We start from the raw sequence: 19,247 nt of genomic DNA, 5'->3' as shown, positions 1-19,247 counted from the left end.
TTTTTTCCAGCTATTCTCCAGAAGTTGGGTTAGTCCTCCTGACCTTCCATCTCTTTTGGCATCTTGGTCCTCAGTGGGTTTATCTCCTAGAGGAAAAGTTTTATGCGGTCTTCTTCCTTTTGCTTTCTGCTGGGGGGTCTGGAAGAAAAAGAGGAATAGCTGAGTTTTTGAAAATAAGGCAGTGCCAATCGAAGGTGTTATCAGCAAAATAGAGTGGCTGTTGGTGCGGTTGGCATGGGTTTTATCTCTCTTCAGTTCAGTGGCACACTGTTGGACAGTTTCTTTAATAGCTGGAGTTCTATCATTTTCTTTTTGTACATGTTGTTGAAGGTGGCTCACCCTCTTTCTCACTGAATGAAATACTTTTTACACTTGCCTTCCAAAAGAATACAGTACAGAAAGAGGAAACTGGCTCTCTAAAGATGTGGGAAATGTCAGTGGCAGCTTGCTGTGGAAAGGAGTTCTTAGAGAAAAAGAGGTGTTCCTGCAGGGTATTGGCTTCAAGCTTGGTAATGGGGCCAGACTGAGTTTCTGGGCATGATACCTGATGTGGGCCTTTGCCTCTGGCCCATGCTTTCTCTCACCTTTACTTCTAATTGGATAACAAAGGCCTTTCAGTTGCCCAAACTAGTCAAAGAATCGGTGGAAAGTCGGTAAGGATCCCCCCCCCCCCCCTAAGTTAGTTCTGCAGAAACTTCCAAGACTGGGAGATGGAGAGTGGTCGTCTTTTCTGTCTTTGCTGAAACAGCATTCAATTGTGGAAGATTGTGAAGATTCTTGGATGTGGAAGTGTGACAGAAGTGTACTTTTCAGGGAGATCCTGTGCCGTGCTGTCAAATCAAAACAACAAGAGGTCAAGGTTGGACCCCCATTGGTTAATTTGGAAGTAACACCCCCTCAAAAAGTTTCTTGCTTGATCTGTTCTCTAGCTTTGGACAGAAATCTGACCAGGGATATCCTGATCTCAAGGCTGTATTCTGTGGGGACTCTCTGGAGACTGCCAATCATCTTATCATCCATTGTAGCTTTTCTCAAAGAGTTTGGTTGCACTTTATGTAGGCCACTGGTATGTTTTGATGTTTCCTGGTTCTATCTTAGCCCTGCTAAGCTCTTGGGGAATTGGGGGCCCTAGTAGTAGAGCCTGATCCCAGCTGTGGTGATATGGGTTATATGGTTGGAGAGAAACAACAGGATCTTCAAAAGCAAGGCCTGTGAGGAAGATGAAATTCTTTGCAAGATAAGGGGCAAGATTGCTTCCTGGTGCTCTGCTGCTAAGGAGTTTGCTTCCTTGAACACTTTTATGCTGTTGAAAGAGAATAGTCTGTATAACATTTAGTATTTTGCTTCTATTTTCTCTTTCTCTGTTTCTCCCATGGCTTTGCCCTGCGCAGGGATGGGCCTTGTTGTATTTTTATCTGTCTTGCAATAAAACTTACCTTACTTTTTCCAAAAAAAGTTGTTATTTTGGTTTTTTGGTGCTGCTAGTGGTTTCATGTTTAGTGGTATGTGCATGTTGTCATTTGGAGTCTGTTGGAATTTTGTTTTTGTTTTCTTCTTGCCCTTTCCCTTTTATTTATACTTGTATGCTTTCTTTTCCTACTCAAATAATTCTTTTGCTATCTAAAAGGTGGAAATATTGACAAAAGGAAGATGCTTGACCTGATATGTCCATGCAGGGAAAGGCAGATGTTATTTTCAAAACCCCAGAAGCTCACTCAACCTTAAATCTACAGGTATTATTGACAGTTGAATATTTTATTTTTCAGTTCTTTTACTAACCAAAAGGACTCTAAATTGTAGTTTCCATTGTGAGACAGGATGTTCAAGGACTTGTCACATGGGTGCTTGGTGAAGGATTTATGCCATCTTGGGTCTTTATCAAAGTACAGGCTTCGTTCCCTTTTGATTATTCTTGATACTTTGAAAGACTTCCTCTTCCCCCTCTCTCGTTTTCTTTCTGCAGATTGAATTCCTTTGTTAAACTTAAATTCTAGGCTCTTGCAATATAGAGGTTAATTTTGTTGTCAGATGCTTTCTCCATGTATCTTTGTCTGTGGTTGCTTATTTGTTATTCTGCATACTGAATTAGTATTCCTGTCATTTGCAGAACAAGCCTCTTATACCAAAAGTGGTTCTGCTTTATATCCCGGGCCTTGATGCAGCTACGTACATGGCCTATTCCAGTTTATTTACTGGTCTTAGAGAAAGTTGTGGCAATCCAAGGGCAGTTTTAGCCCTTAGGTTGGTAATGATCCTTAAGCAGTTAAATTGTTGCCGCTCAATACAGTTGCTGATTAGTTTTAATAATTTATTCCTTCCATCATATAGTATTTCAAGCAATTTCTTTTCCTTCTAGCTGATTCTCTCTTCCTGTATTCTATGTTTATGGTTGTTCCTATGTGTTATTTGCTAGCTGTGTATCAGATGGAATGCAGACAATAGATGCACTACTAACATGCAAACTGAAAAGAAAGCGTGGAGAGATCAATCCAGTTTCCCAGATCTGTGATCAAACATGTGAACAAGGTTCATGCCATATTTCAAAGATTTTACTTATTCAAAGTTCAATGTATTACCGCCCATTAAAAAAAAGTTCTTATGTGTTACTACATTGTGCATTGTGTATTGAAGTTCTTAGTGGGGAATTTGTTCCCATGGTTCATGCATATTTAAATAATATACTTGACTGGCAATTTTTTTCCTCTTTGTTATAGTTATGTAATACCCAGCTTATGTTTGGGAACCAATATAGTATACTTGACCTTGTCTTGGTCAGCATCCTATTAGTTGGTAGTGAAGGGTAGGTATTACTATTGAGCCCTTAATTCTGTTACTAAGTGCTTTATCTCCCCCTATTTGTGTTTGTATAGCCATGGTCCTGGTTTGTTTTGTGCAATCTGGCTCACTACTACCCAAGAATAACCTTCTTCCATGATATTTCTGCAATTTAATGATTTCCCTAGCTTCAATATCTAATGCATGCTACTGATGGTTCACCGAGACCTACAGGTCCTGAAATAATGCCTTCATCATTCCATTGTTATCTCTGGAGAAACCATCCAAATCAGATCTTCCTAGGTTTCCAAAACTGCAACCATCAAAATTAAGCTTTATATGTTTAGGTTTGGTGGGGTCTAAATTGCCTGTACATTTCTCCTTGTTGATGTGTAATTTGCAACTTTTTGCCATCCTCTTATGAGTTATGATACTTTAGTTGATAAAGGATCTTGATGGGTATTATGTGCCTTCATTGAGTTAGTTGAAAAACAGTCCTAGAAGTAGGGACTGTGTTTGAAACAAAGAAAACTAGCAAGAGAAGATTAGAGAAGAAGAGAGAGCTGCGGCAAGAAGAGTTAGAGGATTAGAGGTTCGAACCTTCCTCCCTCTAACTCTCTAATACACTTTTATTAAGTTAATCTTTTAGTAATTACAAGAGAGGTTCTTAGTTGGACAAGAAATTACAAAAGAGGAACATAAAAGAGTATGGGCCCAGAATAAGGCCCATTACAGAGAAGAACATAAAGATAACATACAGTAATAGCCTATGGGCCATTCGGCCCATCTTCTCTACACTCCCCCTCAAGCTGAGCATAGATGTCAATCATGCCCAGCCTGCCAGTGTCATGATGAAGTCTTGCCTTGGAGATGCCTTTGGTGAGAAAGTCTGCCAATTGTCTTTCAGTGGTAATGAATGGAAGGCACACTTCTCCGGAGGAGACTCTTTCTCGGATAAAATGTCTATCAACTTCAATATGTTTGGTTCGATCATGTTGTACCGGGTTGTGAGCAATGTTGATGGCAGCCTGATTATCACAGTACAACATCATGAGTCTGTCATGATCAATCCCAAGTTCTTCCATTAAGGACCTTAGCCACAACAATTCCGAGACCCCATGTGCCATGGCCCTATACTTTGCTTTTGCAGAAGATCTGGCCACAATAGATTGTTTCTTACTCCTCCAAGAGACAACATTACCAGCCACTAGACTACAATATCCTGAAGTAGATCTTCTGTCATCCATATTTCCAGCCCAATCAGCATCAGTATAGGCTTCAAGTTTCAAGTGGTCATGCTTGGTAAATAGGATTCCTTTCCCTGGAGAGCCTTTCAGATAGCACAAAATCCGTTCTGCTGCTGCCATATGAGTACCTCTAGGAGCATGCATGAATTGGCTAATGCAACTGACAACATACGCAATATCTGGTCTAGTCATGCATAGGTATACGAGCTTCCCAAGAAGTCTCTGAAAAACCCTTTTGTCTTCCAACAGAGTTCCATCTGTAGCTGAAAGTTTGTGACTCATATCAATGGGAGTTGCAGCTGGTCTTGCACCAAGTTTTCCAGTTTCAGACAATAAATCAAGAACATATTTCCTTTGGGAAATAAGGATCCCATCCTTAGATCTGGCAACTTCTATGCCAAGGAAGTATCTCAACTCCCCCAGATCCTTAATCTCAAATTCTTTACGGAAGAAAGACTTAAGAGCTAGAATGCCTGAGGCATCATCACCAGTCACTATAATGTCATCAACATACACAATGAGATACACTGCCAAAGATCTACTTTTCTTCACAAACAGAGTATGATCCGACTGTGTCCGAACATAGCCGAATTTAACAAGTGCAGCTCTAAATCTCTCAAACCAGGCTCTAGGAGATTGTTTGAGACCATAAAGAGATTTCTTCAATCTGCATACCTTTCCTTGCATATCTTTCCCATACATCCCTGGGGGAAGGCACATATAGACTTCCTCATGTAAGTCACCATTCAGAAATGCATTCTTTACATCCAACTGATAGAAAGGCCAATCAAAGTGAGTTGCCAGAGATAAAAGAACCCTCACAGATGTCATCTTGGCAACAGGGGCAAAAGTTTCTAAGTAGTCAATCCCATATGACTGTGTATAGCCTTTTGCAACAAGCCTAGCCTTGTACCTCTCAATAGTTCCATCAGCCCTGTATTTAATGGTGAAAACCCCCTTGCACCCAACCAGATCCTTCCCTTCAGGCAAATCCACCACCTCCCAAGTACCATTTGCATGTAGAGCATCCATTTCGGTTTCTATGGCATCTCTCCATTCTGGAATCCCAAGAGCTTCTGAGACAGACCTAGGAATGGGGTTAGAAGCAATAGAAGAGAGATAGGCAAAGTATGAAGGAGAAAGCATGTCATAAGAAAGGTGTTTGGAAATGCAGTGTGCAGTACATTTCCGCTTCCCTTTCCTAACAACAATGGGGACATCAGGGTCTGGAAAAGATGATTCCAAAGGAGTTGAAGCAGTACCTGTTATCTCATCTGTGATTGGGAATGTATGAGCTTCATCTGTTGTAAAGGAAACCACTTGCTCATTCCTGGATCTCTGCCTTTGATACACTTTGGGATTATGGATAGGGCGAGGGGGTAAAGGAAAAGGGTCCCTGAGATAAGAGGTATGAAGTGATTGATCCTCCTTTGATTCATTTGGTGAGGATACAGGTTTGTCAAGAGACTCAACTGGGACAGGAAGAGGAAGAGCAAAAACTTGTGACAGACTCTCCCCCTGTGGACAAAGTTCATCCTGAGAGAAACCATAAAAAGGAGAAAGGTCATTAAAGGTAACATCCGTAGAGACATGTCGGGTGCCAGTCTTTGGATCAAAACAACAATAACCCTTTTGTGTGGGGGAGCAACCAAGGAAGATACATTTGTGGGCTTTCGGTTCAAGCTTGTGTCTTTGCACACTTGGAATGTGAACATAGCAGGTACAACCAAACACACGAAGAGGAATTGGGAAGATATCATTGTCTGGATGAAGAAGACTGAAGGGGGATTTAAACCCTAGAACCCTGGATGGCATACGGTTTATGAGATAGGTAGCAGTAAGTATAGCATCATCCCAAAATCTTGTGGGAACATGTGAGGCAAACAAAAGGCTCCTTGCAACTTCAACAATATGTCTATTTTTCCTCTCAGCAACTCCATTTTGTTCAGGGGTTCTAACACATGAGCTTTGATGAATAACCCCCATGTCTAAAAGATACAAGGATAAACTCTTCTCAAAATACTCTTTTGCATTGTCAGATCTGAAAACATTAATTCTGGTACCAAATTGAGTTAGAACAAGCTCATGAAATTGCCTCACAAGTCTTGGGACTTCATCTTGGGATTTCATTAAGTATATCCAGGTGAATCTAGAGAAGTCATCAATGAACAAGATAAAATATCTGTAACCCCCCATTGAGGATAAATGGTATGGCCCCCACACATCAGAGTGCACAATATGAAAAAGAAAAGTGGATCTTTTATTGCTCACAGGGTAATTTTTTCTACAATGCTTTGACAACTGACAGGACTCACAATTGAGACTGGACACACTGACTTCCTTAAACAGTTTTGGAAACAAATGGCTTAAAGCAGAAAAAGGTAAATGACCCAACCGACAATGACTCAACATGATTTGACTAACAGACTTTGAAAAAGTAGAACCAAAAGCAATATTCTTGGGATGATCAAAGCATTGGCTAGGGGTGTCGAGCAAGTATATTCCATTCGCTTCATGGCCACTCCCAATCACCTTTTGAGACTTCAGGTCCTGAAACACACAGTGAGAAGGGAAAAAGGTTACACAACAATTCAATGATTTGGTCAGGCTACTTACAGATAACAAATTGGTATTTAATTTAGGCACATGAAGAGTGGAAGATAAGAGTAAGGAGTCTGTAGCCTTGACAGTTCCCATGTAGGAAATAGGGGCAAGAGAACCATCAGCTAAGGTGATTTTGTCATGGCCAGGAAGTAAATCATATGAAACAAATAAAGTGGAAATGTTGGTCATGTGATCAGAAGCACCTGAGTCTATGATCCAAGGGGTTTTGTGTTTACTTGAGGTGGATGCATGGTTAGCGGAAGCCCTTATACCCGAGTGAGCAAATGCAATGGTGGCTGAACTTCCAGAAGGGATGGATGATGAAGATGCACCTTCTAGCTGACTGATCATCTTTCCAAACTTCTCATATTCAGCTTTCATGACTGCCAACTGTGCACTGGTAGATTCAACCTCTGTATCTGTGCCTGTGGTTGCATGTGCACTTCCTGTCTTTCTATTATCATTCTTCTTCTGGAATCTGATAGGTACAAGATTGGGATGCAACTTCCAACACTTGTCCTTTGAATGTTTCGGCTTCTTACAATATTCACACACCACTTCTTTCCTTCCTGTGCCACTGTGAGCTTCTGTAACCCCTTTGGGTTTAATTCTCATATTTGCAAAATGATCATTAATACCAACTCCTTGAACCTGCACTTGCCTTCTACTTTCTTCACTGCTGACCAGAGTATATGCTTGTGACAATGAAATATCTTCCTTGGACAAGATGTTTTGCTTTGTAATATCATATTCAGAATTCAGCCCTGTCAAGAACTCAAACACCCTATTCCGTTCAACCTATTTCCTATATGTTTCAGCATCCTTAGGAGTATCCCAAGTCACAGCCTCTATCAAATCAATCTCTTGCCATATAGATTTTAAGATTGAGAAGTATGCTGCAAGTGACTTCTCCCCCTGTCTTAGATTTTTCACATCACTTCTCAGTTTGTAAGCTCTAGCAACATTCAACTTCTGGGAATAAGTCTCTGCAACACTATCCTAGATCTCTTTAGCCGAATTCATCAACAGATAATGTTGACTGATCTGTGGCTGCATTGAGTTCACAAGCCACCCAATCACAGTGTAATTTTCTTGTACCCATCTCTCATAAGATGGATCATCCTCTGAAGGAGCTTTCTTGCTCCCAGAAATAAAACCCCATTTTCCTTTGCTACAAATATGGATTTTCACTGATTGTGACCAAGCTAAGTAATTGGTCCCATCAAGCTTGACTGTAGTTACAGCTAATATAGAATCGGTTGGGGTTCCCAAAATCTGCCCATATTCAGCAGTATTCTTGTTTTCAAAGTTTGAGAAATCCATCATGCAAAGTTCGGTGATAGTTCTTTCTTTACTGTTTCAGCCTCCAAAAAGACACCCAACAACCTCCAAACACAAGGTATTTCAGATTCTAACAGCCGATGTCCCAAAGAGGAAGACAAAAGATTACAGTCCTTGAGAGACCTTCTGTCGAACACACAGTGTGCAATACTTAACAGCCCACTGTTTACTGTTTCAACCTTCAAAGTATAGGGCACTGTTTACTGTTTCAGCCTTCAAGAAGGGGCTGGAATGAAGATGAGACTAGTACCACTTAGTTTTAATAGTCTCAGCAACTTCCCAACCCAATAATCAGCTGAATAGGACCTCCAAAGCAACCCATAAATTTTTGGGTAGGAGCAGTCCAGCAACAGTGGCCGAATGAAGCAGTCTCAGCAGCAGTGATTCCAGGGGTATTTCGGCTACTTGACAGTCCAGAAAAGAGATAAAAACAACCCAGGAATCTCTGGGTTAAATCAGACCAGAGGATAGCCGAATAGCAGTACTGTTTCCAAAGAAACTTCGACCCTTTTAACAGTCCAAAATAGTGAAAAAATTAACCCAGAAACAACTGAGCAAAGACTTACAGTAAGAGAGTCTCTGGTTTGAACAATAAACCAGGCCAAACACTCGTCCTCTAGGATGATTTTGAAAACCCTTTTCTCTGATTTTAAATCAAGCAAAGCAACTTGTTCTCTGATTCTTCCTGGTCACCGAACCCTTCTCCAAGTGTGTAGAAACTTGGGAACCCTCCAATGACCTCCAAGAATAAGGCGGATGACTGTAAACTCTCAGCCCTAGAACCTCCTCATGTAGTTGGCTGGACTAGAACCACATGAGAGACACGCCAAGCAGTGGCCTGCTCTGATACCAAGTTGAAAAACAGTCCTAGAAGTAGGGACTGTGTTTGAAACAAAGAAAACTAGCAAGAGAAGATTAGAGAAGAAGAGAGAGCTGCGGCAAGAAGAGTTAGAGGATTAGAGGTTCGAACCTTCCTCCCTCTAACTCTCTAATACACTTTTATTAAGTTAATCTTTTAGTAATTACAAGAGAGGTCCTTAGTTGGACAAGAAATTACAAAAGAGGAATATAAAAGAGTATGGGCCCAGAATAAGGCCCATTACAGAGAAGAACATAAAGATAACATACAGTAACAGCCTATGGGTCATTCGGCCCATCTTCTCTACAGAGTTATTAATTTTCCATATATCTGTTTGATAAATAAGATGAACTTTGTATTGGATTGTTCTATACACTTGTACAATGGTCACAGGACATGACTGATGACCCATGTACAGTGTGATATGAACAGCTTATGGATTTACACAGAAAAAACATCATTGCTATGTGTTTTCTTCTAATTGCTAAAAAATGAGGGAATCTCTTTTAACACTTAGAATGAGTTTATTGTTTATTCTGGACCTTTCCTCCTCCTTTATGCATGATTGCATGCCTTAAAATTGATGCTACTATGCAGGTATTTGTAATTCTAGTTCACATAATCCTTCCTCTTTGGGAAGTATGAAGGATCTACCATTTCCAGTTTCATATTACACACTTACAGCAAAAGAGCTAGAAGATAATGGATATTGTTGCAAGGAACCAGGTGATTTAGGTATGTGATATTAAAAGTGTTTTTGACTATGTTACCTGGATATGGTTTTGGATATGAAATCTACACTAAAAATTGAAGCATCTGACATGATACAGACCCTTGAACAGGTATCTGGGTATCATAGGTTTTTGGTCAAGGAGTCCTATTAATCCATATTGCCCAGATACAGCAAGGACATAGCTGGACAAGGTGTTGGATACAAAATGTACACTAAAATTTGAAGTATCCAACATGGTACAGCACCCTTGCACATGTATCTGGGTATCATGACTATTAATTAGTTTGCATGCATTCAACTCTTAGTCCTTGACTCTTCAACTTACTCAATGCAGGTTTTGTCTCAACTCTTCCTGCTCCTATAGGATCTTCCCCATATGAGATGCTGGGACTTGACTGTGAGATGGTGAGGCAAGAGATGACAATTTTGGTTCTTTATATTCAAAGTTGTTCTATGCAATAAAGACTTGGAAAGTTACAGATGTAAAATAAAAAGAAAATAAAAATCAGAAATGTAGCAAATGCTACCGGTGTACCATGTTGAAGTTTGCTGTGTTTTGTGTAAACGATAGAAGGACTATAGATCCATCTTATGAAATCAATATTCACACCAAGGTTCAGAGTATAGATGCAGGGCGATACACCGGTAGGGGGTATCGGCCTGTATCAGTACTGTTTTTTTATTTTTTTTGAAACTGGTTCAGAGGGGCTGGTTTAAGGCTGGTCTAGCCCCTGAACCACTTGCTGGCCCGAAACACTCCATGTAGGGGCATATCGGGAAGGCTCCGATACGATCTGTATCGGCCGATGCGGGCCGATTCGTGATGAAATTTTGATCCTTGATTCACATACGTAAATCTGTTGGCAATGATCCTCTCTATTGGACACATGTTAATGTATATTGGCTAGATGGAGTTAAACATGAGAACTTGAGTCAACTTTTTGTAGTACAAGTAAACTTTCATTAGAACAAGAGTGAGAGCATTCCAAGTAAGCTTTCATGGCCAATTTATTAGGTGATTGACTGAAAACTGATCCAGTTGAGTTAATTCAGTTTGGTTTGTAGTTGGCATGCGGTTTGTTCGATTACAGATTTGAAAATATGCTTTGCCTTTTCAAACATTTATTAGATGTTCCTGCCTGTTTTTGACTTTTATTTTGTCATGTTATCTTAATTGATAAAATATTTTCGTTATTTTCATAATGATTCCTATATCCAACAATGTGGATGGCAACGTGCATCTTTTGATGGGTACTAATATGATCATTGGGAATATTTCTTACTAAATTTAGTCTTTAAGTTTGGACTGTTTTTAACTCTCAAGTCAGATACTGTAGGGAAGTATTTCTTGTTGGATGGTGACTAAAATACCATTTGTTAACCTTTTTATTTTTCAGTGTGTCACTGCGAATGGGTTTGAACTTACAAGAGTGACATTGGTAGATATTGAAGGACAGGTATTTTTACCCATTTTTTTATTATATCATGTTTCATAAGATTGGTTTTAATTGATAATGATTTATGTGTGGTTAGTTTGAAAGTAGTTGGTTTAGATCATCATGCATATTACATGCTTTTGTTGTAGGCAATTTGCAATATATTCGGCCTCTAGATTCAGTTTGGAATTAATAAGTAATAAAACAAGACAGGGATCTTTTGGCGTGGAGGGTGAGAGAGATTGAAAGGCAAGATAAGATCATAAGAAGTTACAAAAAATTCCGAAGAGCAGGGAAGGGGATACCTTCTAGTAGATAAATGGAAGTTGCATGATCTTAGGTTCCCTTTTAGGATACCACTAGTTAGCTTACATTGTGAAGCCAACAAGAAAAAAGATTGCACCATATCTTGGGAGACCTGAGGTAAGGATTCATTGGAATTTCATTTAGAGGGACAGGGGAGGAGGTAAAAAGGAGACCTCCTTTAGCTAAATCAACTTATTCAGTATCAATAATGCATTTTGAAAGAGATAAACTCGACATTTTTGTGTTTGATACCAAAAAAGAGGGTGCTTCTTTCTTTTTAGATTTCAGGCTGATTTCTTTGTGGAATGTAGCTTATAAATTCATTACCTAGATTCTTGCAAATTGATTGAAGAAGGTGGTGCAAAAACCAGTCAGCTTTCATTGGGGACAAATCTATCTTGGATAATATTTTACTATGTTGTGATGTGGTGAGAGGCTTTGATGGACAAAATCACAGTTCAACTGCAGTGCTGAAGATTGACCTAAACAAAGATTATGGTTCTATAAGATTGGAGTTTGTTGTTAGGGTTCTATGGAAAATGGGATTTCCAATATTGGATTGATTGATGATACCATTAGGGAGGGCAGATGACATCTCATTCCAAAATGCAGGGCTGTTGGTTTGTCCCATCTTGCTTTTGCAGACGACCTAATGTTGTTTATGAAGGGGGAAGCTTATTTGCGGGCTTTAGCAACTGTGTTATCAACTTTCTCAGTCATGTCAGGCTTGGAAGTTGATAATTCTAAGTTGTTATCTTCTTTGGATGAACAGGAGGGGGCTAACTTAAAAACTATAATTAAATTTACTGAAGGAGAACTCCTGGTCAGATACTTGGGTGTTCCTTTGGTAGCATCAAAGTTGACTACAACCATTGCAGCCCTATCTCTGTGGCGGTTAGGATGTGGGACAAGACTATGGCTGGACAATTGGCACGCTTTGGGGGTATTGATGAACAGAAGAGAGAGGAGCTGAATGTGATTTGGGACAAGTGACAGAGGTAGTGGGGGAGATAAATTCAGAAGCAGAAGAGAGAGAACTAGGGGACAAAATTTGGGAGTTGGTCTTGGAATTATTTAGAATCAGAATGGAAGAGGAGCTGAATGTGAAAGAGGGTAGGGTCGAGGAGGAGATTATTCAATTTCCAATACAGTGGAGAAAAGTGGATACAGTGGAAAATCAAAAGGACAACGGAAAAAGAAGGGGTCAGGTAAGAAACTAGAATGAAATGAGGTGGAAGAGTCTAGTAAGAAGGTAGGAGAGCTTTCTAAGAAGAGGAAGAAAAAGCTGAGTGAGGCTTATGATAAAGCGAGTGGGGGTAGGAAGGATAGAAAAAAGAAGTAAAGAGGGTGGTATGGTTGGGGCTACCTGAAATATTTGTCTATTTAAGAGGTTTGGGGAAGTTCAAAGAAAAGGCGGGTGATCAAAGACTTCTTGAGAAGAGAAAAGCCAGATGTGGTCTTAATACAAGAATCAAAATTGTCTGAGGTGGACAAGAAATGGGTGAAGAGCATTTGGTCAACAAGAAGTTTGACTTGGGCCTTTGCACAATCTTGGGGAGCTTCAGGGGGAATTATTACTTTATGGAGAAATGAAGATTGGGAGTGTGAAGAACAATTAATTGGGAACTTCTCGGTGTCAATAAAGTTGAAGAGAAAGGAAGATGGGTGGGCTTGGGGTGCTAACTAATGTCTATGGTCCCACCTCTTATAGGGAAAGGGAAGGTTTCTGGGAAGAACTAGCAGCTGCTAGGGGTTTGTGGGATGGCCCTTGGTGTTTGGGTGGGGATTTCAACGTAATAAGATTCTTAAACGAGTCCAGTAACCCCAGTCGTAGGATTGAATCTAGCATGAAGAAGTTTAATCTCTTTGTGGAGAATTTTGCATTGCAGGACCTCCCTCTTCAGCAAGCAAATTTTACCTGGTCAAACTTCCATGAAAACCCTACCTGTTGTTGATTGGATAGGTTCCTTTTTACAGTGGATTGGGAAGATGAATGGGGGATAGGTGTTACAACATTGCCGAGACCTATTTCAAATCATCGCCCAATCAGGTTGTCTCAAGAAAGACTAAATGGAGGCCTGTGCCCTTTTAGGTTTGAAAACATGTGGTTACTTCATCCAGAGTTTCTAGCTAAGGTAAAAGAATGGTGGGAAGTGGACCATGTGGAATTCCGATGGAAGGGGTATAGGTTTTACAAGAAACTACAACTCTTGAAAGCTAGACTCAAGATTTGGAATAAAGAGGTTTTTGGTAGATTAGAGCAAAGAAAAGTGGAAATCAATCAGAGAGTGCAGGAGCAAGATGGACTAGAAGCTGAAAGAAGGCTGGGGGAAGAGGGTAGGGTGGAAAGGTGGAATTTGAAATAGGAACTGGAAGATCTTCTTAGGAAGGAGGAGATAAGTTGGAGGCAAAAATCCAGGTGCAAATGGCTAAAGGAAGGGGACATCAATACAAGGTTTTTTCATTCGTTGGCAAATGGGAGGAAAAGAAAGAATTTTGTTTCAAAATTGGAGTGGGATGGGCAATTGCTGACGAGGGAAGATGATACAGCTCAAGCTTTGGTTAATCACTTCAAATTAGTGTATGACAACCCAGGGAAACCTAGTGAGAGCTTAGAGGACTTGGAGTGGAGGGTGGAAGATAGTGTCTTATTGGAATCTTTGGAAAGAAGATTTGAGGCCCAAGAAGTGAGAAATGCAATCTTCTCCATGGATCGAGCTAAAGCTCCTGGGCCTGATGGTTTTTCAATGGCCTTCTATCAAGATTGTTGGGAGATAATTAGAGAGGATTTGTTGAAGGTTTTTGAAGAGTTCTATGAGAGAGGCAAATTTAACTTAGGAGCAAATGCAATTTTTATTGCCTTGGTTCCTAAGAAGAAGGACACTCTCCAACCAAAGGATTTCAGACCTATAAGCCTGGTGGGAAGCATGTATAAGATCATATCTAAGGTCCTGGCGCTAAGATTAAAAAAGATCCTCCCGTCTCTAATCTCACCATATCAAGTGGCCTTTGTAGAAGGAAGACAAATTGTAGATCAAATACTTATTCCCAATGAATGTATTGAGGTGAAGAGGAGGAGAAAGGAAAAGGGGTTAGTTTGCAAATTGGATCTTGAAAAGGCATATGACATGGTGGATTGGGATTTTTTACTAGAGGTTCTCAAGCGGAGAGGGTTTGGGGAGAGATGGTGTAGTTGGGTAAAAGGATGCATTTCTCAATATTGGTGAATGGTGTAGCTAGGGGTTTCTTTCCTGCAAAGAGGGGTATTAGGCAAGGAGATCCATTGTCCCCATTCCTCTTTACCCTAGTAGCTGATGTGTTGAGTGCCATGATTTCGAGGGCCGATGCTAACAATTTGATAAGAGTTTGGAGGATTGGTAGGGAGGAGGTGGTGGTCACACACTTACAATTTGCAAATGACATCATCTTGTTTTGTGACGGGGAGGAAGGGGAATTACGGAACTTAAAGAGTCTAATGCTTCAATTTGAAAGGAAGTCCAATCTTAAAGTGAACTGGGGAAAAAGTTGTGTGGCAGGGCTCAATCTAGGGGGAGAGGAGGTGGATTCCCCAGCTAGGATTTTGGGGTGTGAAGTGGGGGGCTGGCCTTTACAATATTTGGGGCTACCACTGGGAGGGAACCCAATGGTTGAGAGTTTTTGGTACCCTGTAATTGAAAGATTCTCCAAGAGGTTAGCAAATTGGAAGAGGAATTACATCTCTTTAGGGGGTAGGATAACCTTAATCAAGTCAACCTTAGCCAACATGCCAATTTATTTCCTATCTACATTTAGAGTACCAATGAAAGTAGCTAACCAGTTAGTGAAGTGGGAGGTGGTTTTTAGGAGTAGGGATGATGGAAGCCTTGGGTTAGGAAATATAAGATTAGGAAACATGGCTTTGCTGGGGAAATGGATTTGGAGACTACCGATGGAACATGACAGACTTTGGTCTAGAGTGATTGTTAGTATTTTTGAATTGGCAGATAACGAATGGGATGCAGGACTCGACCCTGGGGCTTCTAAGTGTTCTCCTTGGAAAGCTATTCAGGGTATTTTGCCTTTTATGCTTCCTTATTTCAAATGATGTCTGCGCTGGAAATAAAGTCTTGTTTTGGGAAGATGTTTGGGTTGGTGAAAACTCCCTTAGAGATAGATTTCCTTCTATTTACTCCTTGTTTGAAAACAAAAGAAAAGTGATATCTTCAGTGTTTGTTGATAACTCTTGGGATTTGGGCTTGAGAAGAGGTCTAAGGGATTCTGAAATGGGGATGGTTGATGATTTGATCACTCAGTTAGGGGAAGTCTTTCTTGATCAGCCCTGTAGAGATAGCAGAATTTGGAAACCTTCCCCTTCTGGTTTTTTCAGTTGCTCTTCTTCTATAACATTTTGCTTCAGACCTCTAACCTTGTAGGGAACTTTCCTTCAAAGGCGGTGTGGGGTAGCCCTATACCCCCTAAAATTCAGGCCTTTTGATGGAAAATGGTACTCCAAAAAATCAACACCTTAGATTTATTGCAGAAAAAGAGGCCAAATATGTGCCTCTCCCCCCATGTTTGTTGCCTCTGTTTGGGTTCTGGTGAGATAATTTCACATTTACTAATCTCATGTCCCTTTGTGTTCTTTATTTGGTCTTGGTTCTCTTCTCTCTTTGGCTGTAGGTGGACTCCCTCCTTAAGCGTGGTGAACCTCCTTGATCCAACTTTTTACAGGCAACCAATGGTTCGTGGAAGGATTATGTGGAGAGCCACTAGAGCTGCTGTATTGTGGTCAGTGTGGGAGGAAAGAAACAATAGGATCTTTAAAGGCAGATGTAGATCCAAGGAAGAGGTTGTGGAAGGAATAACTACTAAGTTTATCCATTGGTTGAAATCCTGTGATCTTTTTAAGGATTTCTCAGTTGAAGACATTTATAGAAGTTGGGGTATTGTGGCATCTACTACTACTTCCAAAGCTATGATACAGGAAGCTTGGTCCCAACCGGCACAACAAAGGGTGAAACTGAACTTTGCCGGAAGTTCTATAGGTAATCCAGGCCCATCTGGTATAGGAGGTGTTTTCAGAGATAATGAAGGCAAGATAATGGCTTTGTTTTTCAGGTCCAATAGGACTTGGAGATTCCTTAAGAGCGGAAATCTTGGCACTACATCAAGGCATAAAACTGGTCAAACAGTTGGGGCTACAACAGATTGAGATAGAGGGAGACTCCAAGTTGATAATTGGGTGGATGCAATCAGGGCAGCTGGGAATTTGGCAATATAGACAGCTGATAAGGGAAATTCTTAGCATAACAAGGGAGGTGGGTGTGGTTCAACTCGGTAAGGAGATCAGCAAATGGTTTTGCTGACGCCCTAGCAAAACAAGGGACTGTAAGGGAGAGCCTTTTTTGGGCAGTGCTGTAATGTTTGATGTTTATTGGATCAACCTTTTCTAATAAGGGTTGAATTCTGTATTTCAGGTTAATTTATCTCTAATGAAAGTTATCGTTTCTGATGAAAAAAAAAAGAACAGGTCCAATAATAGAGTAAGGTATGGTTCTGGTCTGAATAGGAATGCTCTTGTCAGTTTCCTGTTTCATGGTGGAGAATGGCGCCCACTTGTAGTTTACTCCTTATTTGATTGAGGTATGGCAAGGGTTTGCAAGTTGCTCCTAGGATCACAGGTCATGGGGTTAATGAAGTTAAATGGACAGCATGCAAATCAGGTTGTTTTCTGTTCAAAGTGCTTAGGATTTTATTAGGAAATTGGAGATCTGAAGTCTTCTGGAGGAATATTGTTTGGTTCAGGCATAGCATTCCTTGCCATAGTCTTATTTGGAGATTGTGTTTATAGTAGCTACCAACTATGGAATAGTTGTTCAACTCAGATTATACAACACTCTGTATTCTGTGCAAGTGCCCTGCTGAAAATCTGCAGCATTTGTTATTTTAATGTTGCTCTTCTCATGCTGTTTGGTCAAGAATGGCAGAGAAATGTTGTCTGGTTACTAGGTATGTTGGTACTTGGGCTGATGAAATCAGATGGATTCTTGGAAGTTTCTAATGCAAGTGAATTGCTTCTTTGATATTAAAGCTTGTATGTTGTAGTTCTGTTTACCACGTTTGGATTGAACAAATGCTCAGCTATTTGGGAAGGCCAGTACAGTAACCAAAATTGAAGAGCAGATTGTTACTGTAGTCGAGACTAAATGCCGCAATGCCAATTTGTCACAACATCAAAGCGGATTGCGTGAGTATGATATATAACCCTGGTTTTGAGCTGAAACTGGTATATTGTAAGAACTGTAGTAATTGAATTTATTGTTCTTGAACATGTGGGTGACTCTTTGTGTGTGTTTGGAGCTGTTATAATTCTACTGTTGGTTGTGGAAAATAGGGGGGATTGAATTGTGTTCTCATTGTTGCATGGTGTTGGAGTTGAAGCTTTGGGTTGAGTGAAGGTGTTTGTTGGTTGTATTTTGGTATTGTTTCATGAAATCCTTTTTTTTTGGATCAATAACAGTAATTTTATTAGAAGAGATACAGAAATTACAACCAGAAGGGAGGGGTAAAAAGTCTTAACCCTCCCTAACAAAACTGAGAACACATGTTACAATATAGCCCAAAAGAGATTTGTTCTTCCCACCCCCTGTTTAGCCAAGGTATCAGCCATGGAGTTAGTACACCTCTTGGCCCATACTTACAATCATATTCTGAGTTAACTGAATACTTTTCTTTCTTTCATTAGAGAACTTCCACAAGCTGGACACTTCCTTCTGCAACCATCTAATAGTCAACTGAGAGTCACCTTCCACCAACAACTTACTAATATTCAGCTGCTTAGCTCTCTTAAATCCTTCTAGAGCTACCAAGATTTCAGCTCTCAGTGAGTCCCCCCAGCCTATAGGTCCTAAGAACATAGTAATGATTCGACCTTCCTCATCCCTGAAGATACAACCTATACCTAAATGGCTTGGATTTCCTTCACTGCTACCATTGAAGTTTAATTTGATGAAACCCGAATCTGGTGGAGTCCAAACAGGTCTAAGAGCAGTGGACACGGGAGCTGACCGAGCCACTTCTTCCCACTTTCTAATGATGTCTCCTACTAAATAATCTTCAAAGAGCTTCAAAGGCTTGACCCAATGAGCCACCCTAACATATATAAATTTTAAGATAGCTTCCTTACTTTTTTCTTTTTCATGAAATACTCTTTGATTTCTTTCGTCCCAGACCATCCAACAAACAACAGCTCTAGCACAACTCCACAATATTTTCTCTCTCTTTTTAAACCCTTCACTGATGTGGAGCTAACCAAGCTTTGCACACTAGAAGGGGAGGTCCACTTGCAACCAAATAGAGAAAAAAAACCAACACCAAATATCTGAAACAAAAGGGCAAGAAACAAACAAGTGATAACAACTTTCACCATTCTTCTTACATAAGATGCACCAGTGCGGGGATAAACACCAATTAGGCCTTTTCTTTTGAAGTAGGTCACAAGTGTTACACTTTTCTAGGATTGCTTCCTAGCAAAAGGCGCCTACCCTAGGAGGGATTGGATTACCCCAAATTTCCCGGAATGGAAAAGAAGACCTCGGAATCGGACTAGGCTGTGTTAGTGCTTTGAAAAAGGAGGAGCAAGAAAAGATACCCGAAGGGACAAGAGACCAGACCCTAGAGTCCCCAATGGACTCAAGGACTACCTCATCCAAGATCTTAAGCAAATTCAAAATGGGTTAAAATTCAGGATCTCTAAGCGCCCTTCTAAAACCCAACTTCCAACCAATAGCGGAATTAGACAAGGTAGCTAAGGCTGCTACAGGTTCATTTTTAAACCTAAACAGAGCAAACAAAGAGGGAAACTACTCTTTCAAGGGGGAATCCCCCACCCAAATGTATTCCCAAAAATTTACTGACAAGCCAGAGCCAAGATCATACTTGATGAAGGGAAGAAAATATTGAAGGAT

The 19,247-nt window shown here is 40.4% G+C and overlaps 1 protein-coding gene across 1 annotated transcript in view; it reads left to right on the top strand.

Moving 5' to 3' along the window:
* The window catches only part of LOC148851778 (Polynucleotidyl transferase, ribonuclease H-like superfamily protein), a 40,430-nt gene that overhangs the window by 7,012 nt on the left and 14,171 nt on the right, over positions 1–19,247 (top strand). Inside the window, exons 2-8 of the mRNA XM_088944956.1 lie at positions 1,677–1,733; positions 1,818–1,883; positions 2,108–2,241; positions 2,414–2,526; positions 9,424–9,561; positions 9,894–9,964; positions 10,957–11,016. Of these exons, the coding sequence (XP_088801082.1) occupies positions 1,677–1,733; positions 1,818–1,883; positions 2,108–2,241; positions 2,414–2,526; positions 9,424–9,561; positions 9,894–9,964; positions 10,957–11,016 (639 nt within the window). The remainder of the gene's footprint in view (positions 1–1,676; positions 1,734–1,817; positions 1,884–2,107; positions 2,242–2,413; positions 2,527–9,423; positions 9,562–9,893; positions 9,965–10,956; positions 11,017–19,247) is intronic.

The sequence above is a fragment of the Nelumbo lutea genome, chromosome 5, assembly GCF_056320005.1.
Source record: "Nelumbo lutea isolate HS-2025 chromosome 5, American lotus-T2T, whole genome shotgun sequence".
Lineage (NCBI taxonomy): Eukaryota > Viridiplantae > Streptophyta > Magnoliopsida > Proteales > Nelumbonaceae > Nelumbo > Nelumbo lutea.
This window is presented reverse-complemented; position numbering and strand designations above follow the sequence as displayed.